The 15,455-nt window shown below is 43.5% G+C and overlaps 1 protein-coding gene across 1 annotated transcript in view; it reads left to right on the top strand.

Moving 5' to 3' along the window:
* The window catches only part of BCL7B (BCL tumor suppressor 7B), a 21,005-nt gene extending 11,118 nt beyond the window's left edge, over window positions 1–9,887 (top strand). The window contains exons 2-5 of the mRNA XM_012807884.2: window positions 5,006–5,102; window positions 7,505–7,675; window positions 8,415–8,494; window positions 8,849–9,887. Coding sequence (XP_012663338.2) covers window positions 5,006–5,102; window positions 7,505–7,675; window positions 8,415–8,494; window positions 8,849–8,941 — 441 coding nt within the window. The 3' untranslated portion in view covers window positions 8,942–9,887. The remainder of the gene's footprint in view (window positions 1–5,005; window positions 5,103–7,504; window positions 7,676–8,414; window positions 8,495–8,848) is intronic.
* The last annotated feature ends 5,568 nt before the right edge of the window (window positions 9,888–15,455 follow it).

Raw genomic sequence — 15,455 nt, 5'->3', positions numbered from 1 at the left:
TTCATGCTACTTGTTTTCTTCCAGTGTCTGGTTGGTTTTTTCTATGCACTTATCTTATTCTTTTGGGAGTCTGATCTGCATTAGCTGATAATATATAACTGAGAGAGGACCTAAGAGCCTAAATCCTGTTTTTTCTTCTGAATGAATGAATTTAGGGGGCTGGGTCAGCATCAGGGTTTAGCCTTTCCCTTTTGCCCTTTGCTGTCTTCACCTGCCCTAGAAAACTCCCAAGTACCAGTCCTCAGGGTGCTGTGCTACCTTTCTCTGGGAGCAGTCATTTCAAGGACTGCTGGGATGCCACATCCAAGGAGGTGGTGGGTAAGGGGGCTCTGAAGCAACCTTATCCTCCCCATCTTGACTCCACTGATGTTGTCATTCATGGGGAGGGGACAAAGGCCAGGCAGTGAAATCTCTTTGGCAGTGTATATATGTGGGGAAAGGACACTGCTAGAAATCTCTTCTTCCTCCACACAGCCCAGCCCCTTTAGTCTCTCCCCAGGGCTCCTCAAATATTTATGTTGGTTGCTGAGCTGAGTTCTGAAGTCCATCAATTTATCCTGTACTCCAGTGGTGCATAGTAGTGTGCCATCATCTAGCACAGATCTGTTAGGTTAGGAAAATGGAGAATAATGGTGACCAAATTGGTCAAAACAACTTTGCCCCTAACTTAAGCATTATAAAAACTATCCATGTTACAGAAACATTTATAGCCCCTTAATGTTTTAAAAGAAAAAACTGTGAGCAAGGCACAATGGCTGTTCCTGTAATACCAGCATTTTGGGGGCTCAGGCGGGAGGATCACTTGAGGTCAGGAGTTCAAGGGCCGGCTGGGTAACATAGCAAGACCCCTTCTCTTAAAAAAAAATGTTAACCAGGGCCCAGTGCCATAGCTCAGTGGTTAGGGTGCTGGCCACATACACTGAGGCAGGTGGGTTCAAACCCGGCCCAGACCTGCTAAACAATGACAAAAATAACAAAAAAATAGCTGGGTGGGCGCCTGTAGTCCCAGCTACTTGCAAAGCTGACTCAAGAGAATTGCTGAAGCCCAAGAGTTTGAGGTTGCTGTGAGCTGTGACACCACAGCACTCTGCTGAGGGTGACATAGTGAGATTCTGTCTCAAAAAAAAAAAAAAATTAGCCAAGTGTGGTAGTCCAACACCTATAGTCCTAGCTACTCAGGAAGCTGAAGTAGGAGGATCATGTGAGCCCAGGAGTTTAAAGCTACAGTAAGCTGTGATCATGCCTCTGCACTGTAGTCTGGGCAACAGCAAAACCCTATCTCTTAAAAAAAAATTGTGAAGGAGACCAAAATAGTGCTAATGGGACAGTAAGTTGGCATAAACTTTGTATAGTTCAAGTTAGTTAAGTATATGTATGCTTAAAAGCTTTTGAAGCATTTATCCCTCTGATAGAGAAATTTTATCTCCAGGAATCTATCTTCAGGAGATAATCATGCTATGTTCAAGTTACAATGTTGAGCATTATAGAATAGTTCATAATATTTAAAAACTCAAGCAAACTGGGTGTGGTGGTTCACACCTATAATACCAGCACTTTGAGAGGTGAGGCCAAAAGTGCAAGATGAGGGTGGGCAATGCAACAAGACCTCATCTCTACAAAAAAATTAAAAGTAATTTTTAAAAGTCTTGAGCAAATTAAAATTCATATTGTAGGCTTGCCCGTAGACAGTGGTTAGGGCGCCGGCCACATAACACTGAAGCTGGTAGGATTGAGCCCAGCCCCAGCCTGCTAAAAAACAATGACAACTGCAACAAAAAAATAGCTGGGCATTGTGGTGAGCGCCTGTATCCCAGCTAGTTGGGAGGCTGAGGCAAGAGAATCGCTTAAGCCCAAGAGTTTGAGGTTACTGTGAGCAGTGACGCCCCGGCACTCCACCAAGGGCGATATAGTGAGACTCTGTCTCAAAAAAAAATAATTAAATTAAATTTAAATTCATACTGTTGAGAATTCACCAAGTTATTATACACCTGTATCTTAATAAGTTTCGTAATCATTACAGAAGATGATGTAGCTGGGTGTCCCTGAGGGTGACAAAATGAGACTCTGTCTCAAAAAATAAATAAAATAAAAATTAAAAAATGTAGAAGATTATTCAGTGCCTCAGAAAAATGTTTATATGGTAAATAGGGAAGAGAAGCAATTATAATATTACATGGTAACCTATAGTCTCAGCTCCTTGGGAGACTGAGGCAGGAGGATCATGTGAGGCTGGGAATTCAAGACCATCCTAAGCAACATAGTAAGACCCTGTCTCTTAAAAAAAAAAAAAATTACCTAGGTGTGGTGGCTGGAATTCACCTATAGTCCCAGCTATTCAGGAGGCTGAGACACAGGAGGATCACTTGAACTCAAGAGTTTGAAGTTGCAGTGAGCTATGATCATACCATTGCACTCCAGTCTGGGTAACAGACTAAGACCTTGTCTTTTAAAAAAATTATAGAAGGGGGCAGTGCCTGTGACTCAGTGAGTAGGTGCTGGCCCTATGTACCAAGAGTGGCGGGTTCAAAACCTGCCCTGGCCAAACTGCAACAAAAAATAGCTGGGCAATAGCAGGGCACTGTGGCAGGTACCTGTGGTCTGAGCTACTTGGGAGGCTGAGGCAAGAGAATTGCCTAAGCCCAAGAGCTGGAGGTTGCTTTGAGCTGTGACAGCATGGTACTCTACAGAGGGCAACAAAATGAGACTCTCTCTTAAAGAAAAAAAATGTAGACGGTTGAGTGCTATGGCTCACACCTGTAATCCTAGCACTTTGGGAGGCTGAGGTGGGTGGATTGCCTGAGCTCAGGAGTTTTGAGACCTGAGCAAGAGCGAGACCCCTCTCTAATAATAGCCGAGTGTTGTGGCCAGTGCCTGTAGTCCCAGCTACTTGGGAGGCTGAGGCAAGAGAATCACTTGAGCCCAAGAGTGTGAGGTTGCTATGAGCTATGATGCCATGGCACTCTGTCGAGGGTGACAAAATGAGACTCTGCCCCCCCCAAAAAGAATAAATAAAATTAAAAAATATAGATTATTCAGTGCCTCAGAAAAATATTTATATGGTGAGTGGGAGAGAGAAGCAATTATAATATTATATTATGATCCTTTTTCATGCAACTATATATTTGTTATCTCTGATTGTATAGGTGAATGCATTTTGTACATGATCACAGAATCATTAAAATGAAGATAAATGAGGCCAAACTCAATAGCTCACATCTCTAATCCTAGCACTCTTGAAGGCTGAGGCAGGTGGATTGTTTGAGGTCAGGAGTTAGAGACAAGTCTGAGCAAGAGTGATACCTCATCTCTGTTGAAAATAGAAAAAGTAGCCAGGTGTGGTTGTGGGCACCTATAGTCTGAGTTACTCAGGAGGCTGAGACAAGAGGATTGTTTGAGCCCAAGAGTTTGAGGTTGTTGTGAGCTATGATGATGTCATAATACTTTACCGAGGGCAATTGGGTGAGACTCTCTCCATCTCAAATAAATAAATAAATGAAATAATTAGCCAGGCATAATGGCATGTGTCTGTAGTCCCAGCTACTCAGGAAGGTGAGCTAGGAGGATCACTTGAGCCCAGGAGTTTGAGGTTGTGTGAGCTATGATCATGCCACTGCATTCTAACCCTGAAGGTGGGGAGTGGAGCAGAGCAAGACATTATCTAAAAAAAAAACTAAAATAAAATAAATAAAGATATTTGAGAGTTCAGGAAAAAGTAATGATAAAACCAAATGTTGGTATAAGTACTGTAAAACTATACACCAAGTACATTGCCACTTTTTTTAGAAAACAGTGAGATACAGTGTATTTCAAGGAAAATAAAGTGTTTATATTTTTCAATCTAGAAGTAATTTTTTTTTCAAATTCATCTGAATAAATCCAGAAACAAGTGAACATTTTGGCTTTATTCCTAGTAGAAATAAGTTAGCACAGTCTTAAATATTTAAGTTAAAGCCAAATGTCCAATAGTTAGGAAATGATTAAGTGAATTATAGTATATGGAAAAAACTTAAAATTCATGTTTATGCAGTAAAAGGTAAAGTGTTCATAATTACATTAAACATGTCTACATATGAAAAATGAAGGGAAGGATACATATGGAGTAAAGTTGATTTATTACAGGTATAGCATTGAGAGTTATTTTAAAAATTATATTACTTGGGCGGTACCTGTGGCTCAAAAGGGTAGGGCACCGGCCCCATATGCAGAAGGTAGCAGGTACAAACACAGCCCCGGCCAAAAAAAAAAAAAAAATTATATTACTGGTACAGTGTATCCATAATAAATAGCCATATATAAAAAGTATGAACTGGTAAATTGGACGCTACCCAGATTTCCAGTTTTGGTTTTTGGGATGCTTATTTGCAAATGCTTATACTGTGTCCTTTGCCCTGGGCCTATTTGTTGCAAGTAGTGTTTCTCTTCTGACTTGGTTCCCCTGCGTGTGTAACCCATATCCTTTTGAAAGAAATGATTTTATACCTAAAGGTAGACCTGGAGTGATCATTTTGAATACATGAGGATGATGGATGGGAACGAGCTAGCAGAGGCTCCTTGGTCCTGTTACTGTTTGCTTACATGCATAGTGGCTTCCTTTTTTTCTCCAGTCAGAGATCCAGTCTTCTCTCACTTTTTTCCTGCTATCTTACTCAAACAAGAATCTTCCTCAAATGAGTATTTCATTTCTTGCCCATCCATGTAAGGAAGTATGATCAGGGCACATAAGGGTACTACAGGATGCTCTAGCAGAGCCATGCATACCTGCCTCTTACTTTGGATTCATGATATTTGCACTGGAAGGCTTCATTTTACAGATAGAGATGCTGAGGCTTGAGGAGAAGCACCTTGCCCAGGGTTTTACTATCCCTTGGGTCCTTGGATTCTCAAACTGCTGTCATTATTCCTCGTCAGTCCTAATCAGATTTCTGTGGTCTCTGACATAACATTCTTCTCTCTCTTTGTGAGTCTCCTTCTTGGCTCTGTCACATTCCTTTTTTTCCTTTTTTAGAAAGAAAAGTCAAAATCGAACAGTTCAGCAGCCCGGGAACCTAATGGCTTTCCCTCTGATGCCTCAGCAAATTCTTCTCTCCTTCTTGAATTCCAGGGTGAGTTGTATCCATATGTCTTCTTGCAGAAAAAAGAAAACTTAGATAAACTCATTAATAATAATAAGACTAGTTCTGTGTATTATTTCAGTTCTTACTGTTTTGCTGGTATTTTGCTAGGCACTTTACATATGTTTCTTTTTTTTTTTTTTGAGACAGAGTCTCATTGTGTCACCCTCAGTAGAGGGCTGTGATGTCGCAGCTCACAGGCAGCCTCAAACTCTTGAGCTTAAGTGATTCTCTTGTCTCAGCCTCCCTAGTAGCTGGGATTACAGGCACCTACCACAACGCCCAGCTATATTTTTGTTGCAGTTGTTTAGTTGGCCCGGGCCAGGTTCGAACCCGCCACCCTTGGTGTATGTGGCTGGTGCCATAACTACTGTGCTACTGGTGCTGAGCCACATATGTCTTTTCACTTTAACCTTTTGCTAACCCAGAAAGATAGATGATAGTATCCTCATTTTCCAGTTAAGGAAACTGAAGCTTAGAGAGATGAAGTTATGTATCTAAAGGTACATAACTAGTAAGTGACAAACCCCATGTTAGGCTTTCTGGATCTTTAGACTGTATATTTTATGATAGTGCCTGAGAGTAGGAGGCCCAAAGCCATGACTTCTACATTCTCTACTGTTAGCACAAGTTCTGCCTCCTAGACCCACCTCTGTCAGCACTGTAGTCATAATATTGCCTTTTACTCTACATGCCAATTACTGTCTATGAAGCACTTTTACTTCACTTTCTCATTTTTATCCACATATCAGCCTGTGATATAAACCAGGCAATTATTATTTCTATTTAAGGAAACTAGTGTTCAGAGAAGAGTGTTTGCCTAAGCTCAAAAGTGAGAGTTTTATTCTTTTTTATATAAATGCTGCTTCCATGTTAGCATGAAAGTTAATGGTCTTGTCAAGAGTAAAGACTAAAGTCAGTTGACAGCTTCCTCTTTAGAACTAGACTTGGAGCTAACCTTGTATGTGCTTATCCCCTCCCCATCCACTCTGCACCCCCACCAAGGGTACTATTCCAGTGGAAGGAGAACACACCAGAAGGATTCTCTTTAATGTGTGGGTTGTTTGACAATCATGAAGCTCTGGGAGATGCATGAGGGTCTATTTTCTCAGTTTAGTCACCATGTCTTCCTTTTCATTCCATAAATATTTAATAAGCTCCCACTATGTTCCATGCCCTGTGGGTGGCACTCTGTGTGGTATCAAGGACAGGTAAGCCACAGAGCCTGCCCCCAGTATAATGTAAAAAACAATGAATGCAGCTGTGTACAGGTACATAGAAGCATAAGAGAGTGGTCATTCCCACCTGCTTGATGCAGAGAGGCAGGGCATTCCAGGGGAAGTGATGCTTCTCTAGCTGAGTATTAGAATATGTGGGACTTTTCCAGAAACACTGGAAGGAGAAAGCGGTCCCAGCACCAGGAGCAGATGGACAGAAGCACCTGTGAATGAAGCAGCTCTTGGGTCATGGTTCAGCCTGGCTGGAGCCAAGGTGCTTAAGGGAAAGTGGCAGGCCATGAGACCGGAGGTCAGAAAGGACTTTTGTATGTTGTGTCAGGACCATCTTGTGCCTGCCCTAAGAAGCACTGGAGTGTGACATTTATCTTTTAGGTAGTACGGAACCACTGAAGGGTTTGGGAGGATTACTCTGGGGAAGTTCAAGTTGGAGTACATGACGCTGAGGCAGGGGCTTTCACAGGAGGCCAGGCCAGAGATAATGAGGTCTGACCTGAAGTAGCAGGAGAGAAAGGAATGAGTGAGAGATACCAGAGCAGGAGGTAGATCCAATTTGTTGACTGGCTGCTAGAGGTGAGGAAAAGGAAGGAGTTGTTGACCCTTAAGTTTGTAACTTAAGTGGTGTCTTTCAGCCTTCAGAAAGAACTCTAGGTGGTAATTCCTCAGTCTATGGGGCAAACAGGCAATTAAAGCCCAAGCTAACTACCTCCGGACACCACTAGCCTCCTTCAGATACTTGAGACTGCCAGACACATTTTGTTTCCTGCACATAATGGGACAGGAGAAGCTAGGGAAGTACTGAGTGGAGGCACAGCTTTGGCCTTCCTCCCACTAGGCAGTGAAAAGATACCAGATCCTGGTTGTGATTGGTGGTTAATAAAAAAGGGATTAATAAGCATAACCTGAAGTATAAATGTTGCATAAACTGATTATGGCTGTATCTGGTACTTACAATATATGTTGTGAAATAGAAAATGTTTAATCTAATTAGACTCTGTTGATAATTTGCAGTACATAGAAGCCCCAGGATTGTCTACTTTTGCGTCTGTGGTAGTGGTATCTACCTGCCGTGCCATGGCTGCGTAAGGCGCTGCCAGGTCCTTGGCTCTGAACTGAGTTCTTTACGGAAAATGATGACCTTTAACTGTTGGTTCACAGATGAAAACAGCAACCAGAGTTCTATGTCTGATGTCTATCAGCTCAAGGTGGACAGCAGCACCAACTCAAGCCCCAGCCCCCAGCAGAGCGAGTCCCTGAGCCCAGCACACACCTCTGACTTCCGCACAGATGACTCCCAGCCCCCCACTTTGGGCCAGGAAATCCTTGAGGGTAAGTCACGGTTGACCCAGACTGAGTGTCACGGAGGAGCCTTGCTTCTTGCTCTTGATGCTTCTCTTTATAGTAAGAGGTAGAGAGCCTGGGGCAGTACACCCAAAGCTGGGAGTCAGTTCAAGTCGTAACTTCAAAGTTTATACTGTTTGCATTATATTATGTGCATTTCTTGTTAATATAGATAGAAACAGATGTATATATGTCTAAGGTCCTTGTTAGCTACTCTTCTTCCTGCGACCTATTAACAGCTAGGCTGCAAAGTAGAACTTGTTTCAATGCGGCAAATGCCAGTTATTTCATCTCTATTTTGTGATTCCTGTTTGCCATGCAGTGTTCTGAGCTCCTTACATCATTTCATCTAATCCTCCTAGCGGCCCTCTAAAAAAATTGGGAGATGAGGGTTAGAATCGTGATGTTTGGGCTGGAGAGTGACAAAATGAGCTGCTCTGTTGGTTCCAGATGTCTGCAGAACAGGTCAGGCTCCCCAGCCTAGCATTGACAGCTCTCTGTACTCTAGCTGTACTTTGCCCATCTGTCACCAGACGCTGTGATTCCTCGGCAAGACTCTGCCCCAGCCAGCTCTCAACATTTGTTTCCTAGGCCAGTGTTCTCCCCTTGTCAATGGGTCACCTCTGTAGAACTTTTAGGAAAGCCCCCAGGTTGAGGCCTGAGATTCCTCAGGAATCTCCTGTCTTGGGAAGGCCCTGCACTCAGGCTGACTTTGCTGCCTTTCCAGAGCCCTCACTCCCTGCCTCAGAAGTTGCCGATGAACCGCCTACCCTCACCAAGGAAGAGCCAGTTCCACTGGAGACGCAGGTAAGGAGTCACTTTGGGTTTTCCAGTTCTAATCAAAAAAGAAAAGGTTTGGGCAGCGCCTGTGGCTCAAAGGAGTAGGATGCTGGCCCCATATGCCGGAGGTGGCGGCTTCAAACCCAGCCCCGGCCAAAAACTGCAAAAAAAACAAAAAAAAAGGAAAGAAAAGGTTCCATTGATGTGAAATTAGATCTGTAGCATCATGAACTGGCATCTTCAGGTTCTGAGGTAGGGGAAGTTTACTCATCTGTGAGAAGGTTGAAAGTAGTGGGTTTCCAAGTTGTAATTCAGGCAGATGGGGAGGTTCTGATTCTGAGGGATGGCCCTATTTATCATTCATCCTCTGGCTGCTTCTAGATTGCTGAGGAAGAGGAAGACTCAGGTGCCCCACCCCTGAAGCGCTTCTGTGTGGACCAACCCACAGTGCCGCAGACAGCAACAGAAAGCTAGCACCGTCCTGGCACCCTCTGCCTCCTGGCCCCTGCCTCTATTTATTGCATTCTGGTTCTGGCCATGCTGTGTTGCTGGGGTGATGGCAAGCACTGGGGTCCAGAGCCTGCACATGTGAGCCTCCGGCCTGGAGGCTGACATAGGACTTGGGGTTGTAGCATCATTTTTGCATCCCTGGCACCTGTGTCTGCTTGCTCCTGAGAAGAGGAGCACTCATGTCCTTTTTGCACCCCAAGTAGGCTGGAGCGTCAGCCATCCCAAGGTTCATCTGTCACCTCCAGGTAGCAGTCTCTGCTCCTGAACCTCTAGACTGCTCTGCTGGTGCTTCTATGAGAAGAAGGAGATGCAGAAGGTGCTCTCTAGAGAAGAGAGAGCCGAGAATTACTTGAACTTGAATAGAGATTCATGGACTTTCCTATGGGGCTAGGACCCTGTAGGCTGCTGTTGGAGAAAGACAGGGAGAGACTTCAGAGGGGAGGGAAGGACCTTTCTCCACATGAGGGCAGAAAGTCCTTAGAGATGTGCTGTCTTGGCACTCGCCCATTCTTGAGGTTGTCCTGCCTCTTGTGGGCTATCTAGCTGCTGACAGTCCTTTGACCCCACAGTAACCGTCCCCCTGCCCCCCAGCACACATGCGCACGCACATGCACACGCAGCTTTTTGTTTTCACCTGTACATTTCATTCCAATAGTCCCTGCGTCCTGCCACAGACTCTGCTCCAGGAGGAACTTGAGGTTCTGACAGTAGTACCCGTCCCTCACAGTACTCCTTCAGCTCAGACTTTCTAGAGATTTCCCTTTTCTTTGAATCTGCATGTTTAATTCGACTTTGTGATTTTATTTTTTTGTTTCAAAAAAGTTTAAGAAAATGGAAATGGGCAACAGTGAGTGAAGACATATTTTAGCACTGAATAGAATATTTTTAAAATTAAACTATTTGAAATATGTCTTGTTGATATCTGAGTGCTTCATTCTTGAAGGTTATGGGGTCTGGGGTGGCAGTAGCTGTGGTTAAGTGCCTGTGAAGTCACCACAGGCTGGTCCCTGTCAATTTTCTCAGTCCCACAGAGTGTACTTTCTCATGAGAATGATTTTGAGACCCCTTTGAAGTTTTCACATAGTTCAGATTATACGTTTGTCCCTGAGTACACTACATGCAACCAAAGGATGCATTTTCTGTAGCCCCAGGTGCTTACGGGGAGATTCATGATTTTTTTCAGTTTTATTTCTCATAAAATATACAAAGTAAAAGTTAACCTTTTCTCCATTTTCTTTTTTCTTTTCTTTTTTTTAGAGACAGGGTCCCACTTTTTCGCCCTCAATAGAGTGATCTGGCGTCACAGCTCACAGCAACCTCCAACTCCTAGGCTTAGGCAATTCTCTTGCCTCAACCTCCCAAGTAGCTAGGACTACAGGCGCCCACCACAATGCCCAGCTATTGCCCAGCTATTTTTTGTTGCAGTTTGGCTGGGGCTGTGTTTGAACCTGCCACCCTTGGTATATGGGGCTGGCACCCTACTCACTGAGCCACAGGCACCACCCTTCTTTTTTTTTTGAAACAGTTTTACTCTGTCGTCCCAGGATAGAGTGCTGTGGCATCATAGCTCGTAGTATCCTCAAACTCTTGAGCTCAAGAGATCCTCTAGCCTGGCCTTCCCAATTAGCTGGGACTACAGGTACCCACCACAATGCCCAGTGGATTTTTCTATTTTATCTTTTTTTTTTTTTTTTTTTTAAGAGACAGAGTCTCACTTTATTGCCCTTGGTAGAATGCTGTAGCATCACAACTCACAGCAACCTCCAACTCCTGGGCTTATGCAATTCTCTTGCCTCAGCCTCCTGAATAGCTGGGACTACAGGTGCCTGCCACAACCCCCAGCTACTTTTTTGTTGCAGTTTGGCCAGGGCTGGGTTTGAACCCACCACCCTTAGTATATGGGGCCAGCGCCCTACTCACTGAGCCACAGGCGCTGCCCAGGGTTTTTCTCTTTTAGCGGAGACAGGGTCTCACTCTTGCTCAGGCTGGACTCGAACTCCTGAGCTCAGGCAATCCACCTGCCTTGGCCTCCCTAAGTGCTAGGATTACAGGCATGAGGCACCACTCCCAGCTTTTTCCTCCATTTTCAAGTGTGCACTTTAGTGATGATTAGTACATTTATAGTGTTTTACAGTCATCACCACTAGCTCTGAATTTTTTTATTACCCTAAATGAAAACTTACCCCCAAATCAGTCACTCCCCATTTTCCCTTCCCCTGCCCTGGCACCCACAAATCTGCTTTCTGTCCATTAGTTCTTTTTTGTACCTCCTTCCTAAGGAAAATAATAGAGTAATGGTTGAAAAGAATTCTGTATTTCATTGCAGTATTCCCTGAAGTGATTCCTCTCATTTCTCATAGGGGCTCCAGGTAACATGGATAAGACTAGGATCCAAGTTCTACTGCTCTATCTTATCATCCTTTGTTTTTTCCTTAAAACATTTAACATATGTACTTCAAGTTGTCAAATGAATGTCAGAAATACTGAAATTATACATAGTACATAAAGTAAGTATGTTTTAATGTGTTTCAACAAAGGAAGGTATTGAAAATACAATGAATAAAACCATCAAAAAATGATCAGACAGATTTGAAAAAGAACCAAATAGAATTTCTATAAGTGAATACAATTACTGAAATGAAGTGTTATAAATGGTAAGCAGGAAAGGAAAATAATAAGGGGAGTTAGCAGGTGGCATTCATGGTTACTTTGTGACCAGGTGCTAGAACAGGAACACAGAAGAGTCTGGAATCTCATCCCTCAGAAGGCCAATAGCAGTGTCAGGATGTAGACCTATACCTGGAACCAGTGAGATTGTGCTGGAAGCAAATGCTGGAAGAGAGCCCACAAAGGGGCAGGTAGGATAACGGACAGGCATAACAGAAGCCCTTCCCTTTCATAAGCTTCCGCGTTAGCACCACTTCACTGAGATTCTCTAAGAAATTTTGGTGGGTGGGTAACCTCCCCCACCATCCGAATCTCAACCGGGGGTGGGGGGGTGTTGAGAGAAAGAGGAGAAAGAAGAGGAGAGTCACAGAATGACCACAGGTACTCCCAAATAACTTGTATATTTTCTCTGAATAGTGGTAGGCCCTATACATGCACACATTTAAATTATTCAGAAAAATACATATTGCCCACCTAGCTAAATAAATGTGGGTGAACACTAAAGAAGAGTCCAGGTGCAGTGCCTCACACCTGTAATCCTAACACTCTGGGAAGCTGAGGTGGGAAGATTACCTGAGCTTAGGAGTTCAAGACCCACTGGAGCAAGAGCGGGACCCCGTCTCTGAAAATAGCCAGGTGTTGGGCGGCGCCTGTGGCTCAAAAGGGTAGGGCACCGATCCCATATGCCGTGGAGGTGGCAGGTTCAAACCCAGCCCTGGCCAAAAACTGCAAAAAAGAAAAAAAAAAAAGACCCAGAGAATGATATGATTTGGACACATTATTCAGAATATAGTCATATAAATAGTCAAAAAGTAGCCAGGTGTTGTAGCAGGCATCTGTTGTCCCAGGTAGTTGGGAGGCTGAAGCAAGAAGATCACTTGAGCCTGAAGAGTTTGAGGTGGTTTTGAGCTATGATGCCATGGCACTCTACCGGGGCAACAAAATGAGAATCTGTCTCAAGAAAAAAATATCAACAGAGCTGAATGAATTTCATACAAGAAAATGTCAAAGTATGGAAAAGGTGAGTGCCCAAGTTACTTGTCATTTTGAAAAATGACATTTATTCATTTTATAAATATAGTTATCCCTTAGTAGGTATTGGTTCCAAGACCTCCAAGTTTACCAAAGTCCACTAAGTGCTTGAGCCACCAAGTAGGCCTTCTGTATCTGCAGTTTCACATCCTGCAAATCCTGTGTTTTCAATCTACAGTTGGTTGAATCCTGGGATGGTGGAACCCATGGATAATAATGGGTGACTATTTGTTGCAAACATATCCTGGGCTCTCTACAGAAGGTACAACTGGTAGGCACACAGTCTCTGCCTTTAAACAGCTTGGTGAGGTGGAGAGGGTAGACGGGAATATGTGCTGTGAGGGGTAGTTAAGGGGGAGTATCATTGGAGAAGAATCTCAGAGGCTAGGAGATCATAGAAGGTTTACAGGAAAGGTGGCCTTTGAGCTGGGCCTTGAAACTTTTGGTTGTGAGATCTGAGGAAAGACTAACCAGGACAGGTTAGTAATAACAGATGGGGGCAGTAAAGCACCCACCTTGGCATATGCAGGAAGTAACCAGGTAATTGGGTTTCTATTTTTTCCAACTTTTTATTTTGAGAATTGTCAAAAACTACACAAAGTTGAAAGAATAGTTTGGTAAAGGGATATTTCTTTTACCTAGATTTGCCAAATTAGCTCTGTATCTCAATACACATTTTTTCCCAGTTTTATGTCTGAATTACTTGAAAATAGGTTGGGGTCATTGTGGCACTGCTAAGGTGTCACCTCCATAATTTAGGTGTTGCCATAGTATTATGAGGTTGGGTTTCTAAGTGATGATTAGGCCATGAGGGCTCCTCCTTCAGGAGTGAGATTAAGACACCGATAATAAAAGAGGTTTCATGCAGTATTGGTTTTTTCTGGCTCTTCTGCCTTGGAGGATGAACCATCAAGATGCCGTCGTGGAAGCACAGAGCAGCCCTCATCACACAGCCAAGCCAGGACCTCGATCTTGGACTTCCCAGCTTCCAGAACTGTTATAAAATAAATTTCTGGCCAGGCGTGGTGGCCCACACCTCTAATCCTGGCACTCTGGGAAGCCAACTCGGGAGAATCTCTTGAAGACAGAGGTTCAAGACGAGCCTGAGCAAGAGCAAGACCCTGTCTCTACTGAGAGTAGAAAATTAGCCAGGTGGTGTGGTGGCACCTGCAGTCCCAGCTACTTGGGAGGCTGAGGCAGGAGGATGCCTTAAACCCAGGAATTTGGGGTTGCTGTGTGCTACGCTTACACTATGGCACTCTAGCCTGGGCAACACAGTGAAACTCTCGCAGAAAAGAACAAACAAAAAGAAAAGGAAAATAAATGTCTGTATTTTATAAATTACCCAGTCTCAGAAATTTTGTTAGAGAGGAACATATGGACTAAGACACTTTACCACTGAATACTTAAGCTTGCATCTTCTAAGAACCCAGACATTCCCCAACATAACTAGAATACCACAGTCATACCCAAGAAATAAAACAGTGGCCAAGCATGGTGGCTCATGCCTGTATTCCTAGCACTAATGGGGGCCAAGGCAGGAGGATTGCTTAAGCTCAGGAGTTTGAGACCAGCCTGAGCAAGAGTAAGACCCTATCTCTACTAAAAAAAAAAAAAAAAAAGTAGAAAAGCAGAGGCAAGAGGATTGCTTGAGCCCAAGAACTTGAGGTTGTTGTGAGCTATGATGTCGCCCTTGCACTCTATCCAGAGCAACAAAGTGAGAATCTGTCTCAAAAAGAAAAAAGGCTAGGTGTGGTGGCTCACCCCTATAAGCACTCTGGCAGGTGGATTGCCTGAGCTCATGAGTTCAAGACCAGCCTGAGCAAAAGCAAGACCCCGTCTCTACTAAAAATAGAAAAACTAGCCTGTGTTGGGTACCTATGGTTCCAGCTACTGGGGAGGCGAAAGGAAGAAGATTGCATGAGCCCAGGAGTTTGAAGTTGCTATGTGCTATGACATCATGGCCCTCTAGCCAGGGTGTCAGAGTTTCAAATAAAAAAGAAGAAGTTTAACAATATTATTTAATATAAACATTCAAACTCCTCCCAAATTGTGCCAATAATACAACAGTTTTCTTTCTTTTATTTTTTGAGACAGAGTCTCACTCTGTTGTATACTCATTGCCTTGTATCAAGCATGTATTTTGTCAATTTGTACCATTATTGGTGATGCAAAGTTTGATCGCTTGACTAGGGTGGTGTCTACCAGACTTCTCAAACTTTAGAATGCATATACACTTTTGTAATTAATATATAATCTTTAGAGTGATGTTTTTCTTTTTCCTTTTTTTTTTTTTTTCTTGAGACAGGGTCTCTCTCTCTCTCTCCCAGGCTAGAATACAGTGACATAATCATAGCTCACAGCAACCTCAAACTCCAGGGCTCAAGAGATCCTACTGCCTTTGCCTTCTGAGTAGCTGGAACTAAAGGCACTTGCCACAAAACCTGGCTAATTTTTCTATTTTTCTGTTTTACCTCTGAGCCTATAGGCTCATGAATTTCCTTTATATTCAATCACTATCAGATTGGGCCAATTAGAATCCCTTCCTGCTGATGCCTTTTTAACATTTCCCATCTTTATTTGAGCAGTTCCTGTCAGGTATAAGATGCTCCAAATTCACTTTGGGGTTGGCCATTTTTCCAAAGAGGGGATTAGTATTTTATCTCATTTTATTTATTTATTTTTGAGACAGAGCCTCAAGCTGTCCCCCTGGGTAGAGTGCCATGGCATCACAGCTCACAGCAACCTCCAACTCCTGGGCTCAAGTGAGTCTCTGCCT

Source organism: Otolemur garnettii, unplaced genomic scaffold (assembly GCF_000181295.1).
Source record: "Otolemur garnettii isolate 467f Iridium unplaced genomic scaffold, OtoGar3 scaffold00077, whole genome shotgun sequence".
NCBI classification, from domain to species: Eukaryota; Metazoa; Chordata; class Mammalia; order Primates; family Galagidae; genus Otolemur; species Otolemur garnettii.
Note: the sequence above shows the minus strand (reverse complement) of the source record. Positions and strands in the feature narration are given on the sequence as shown.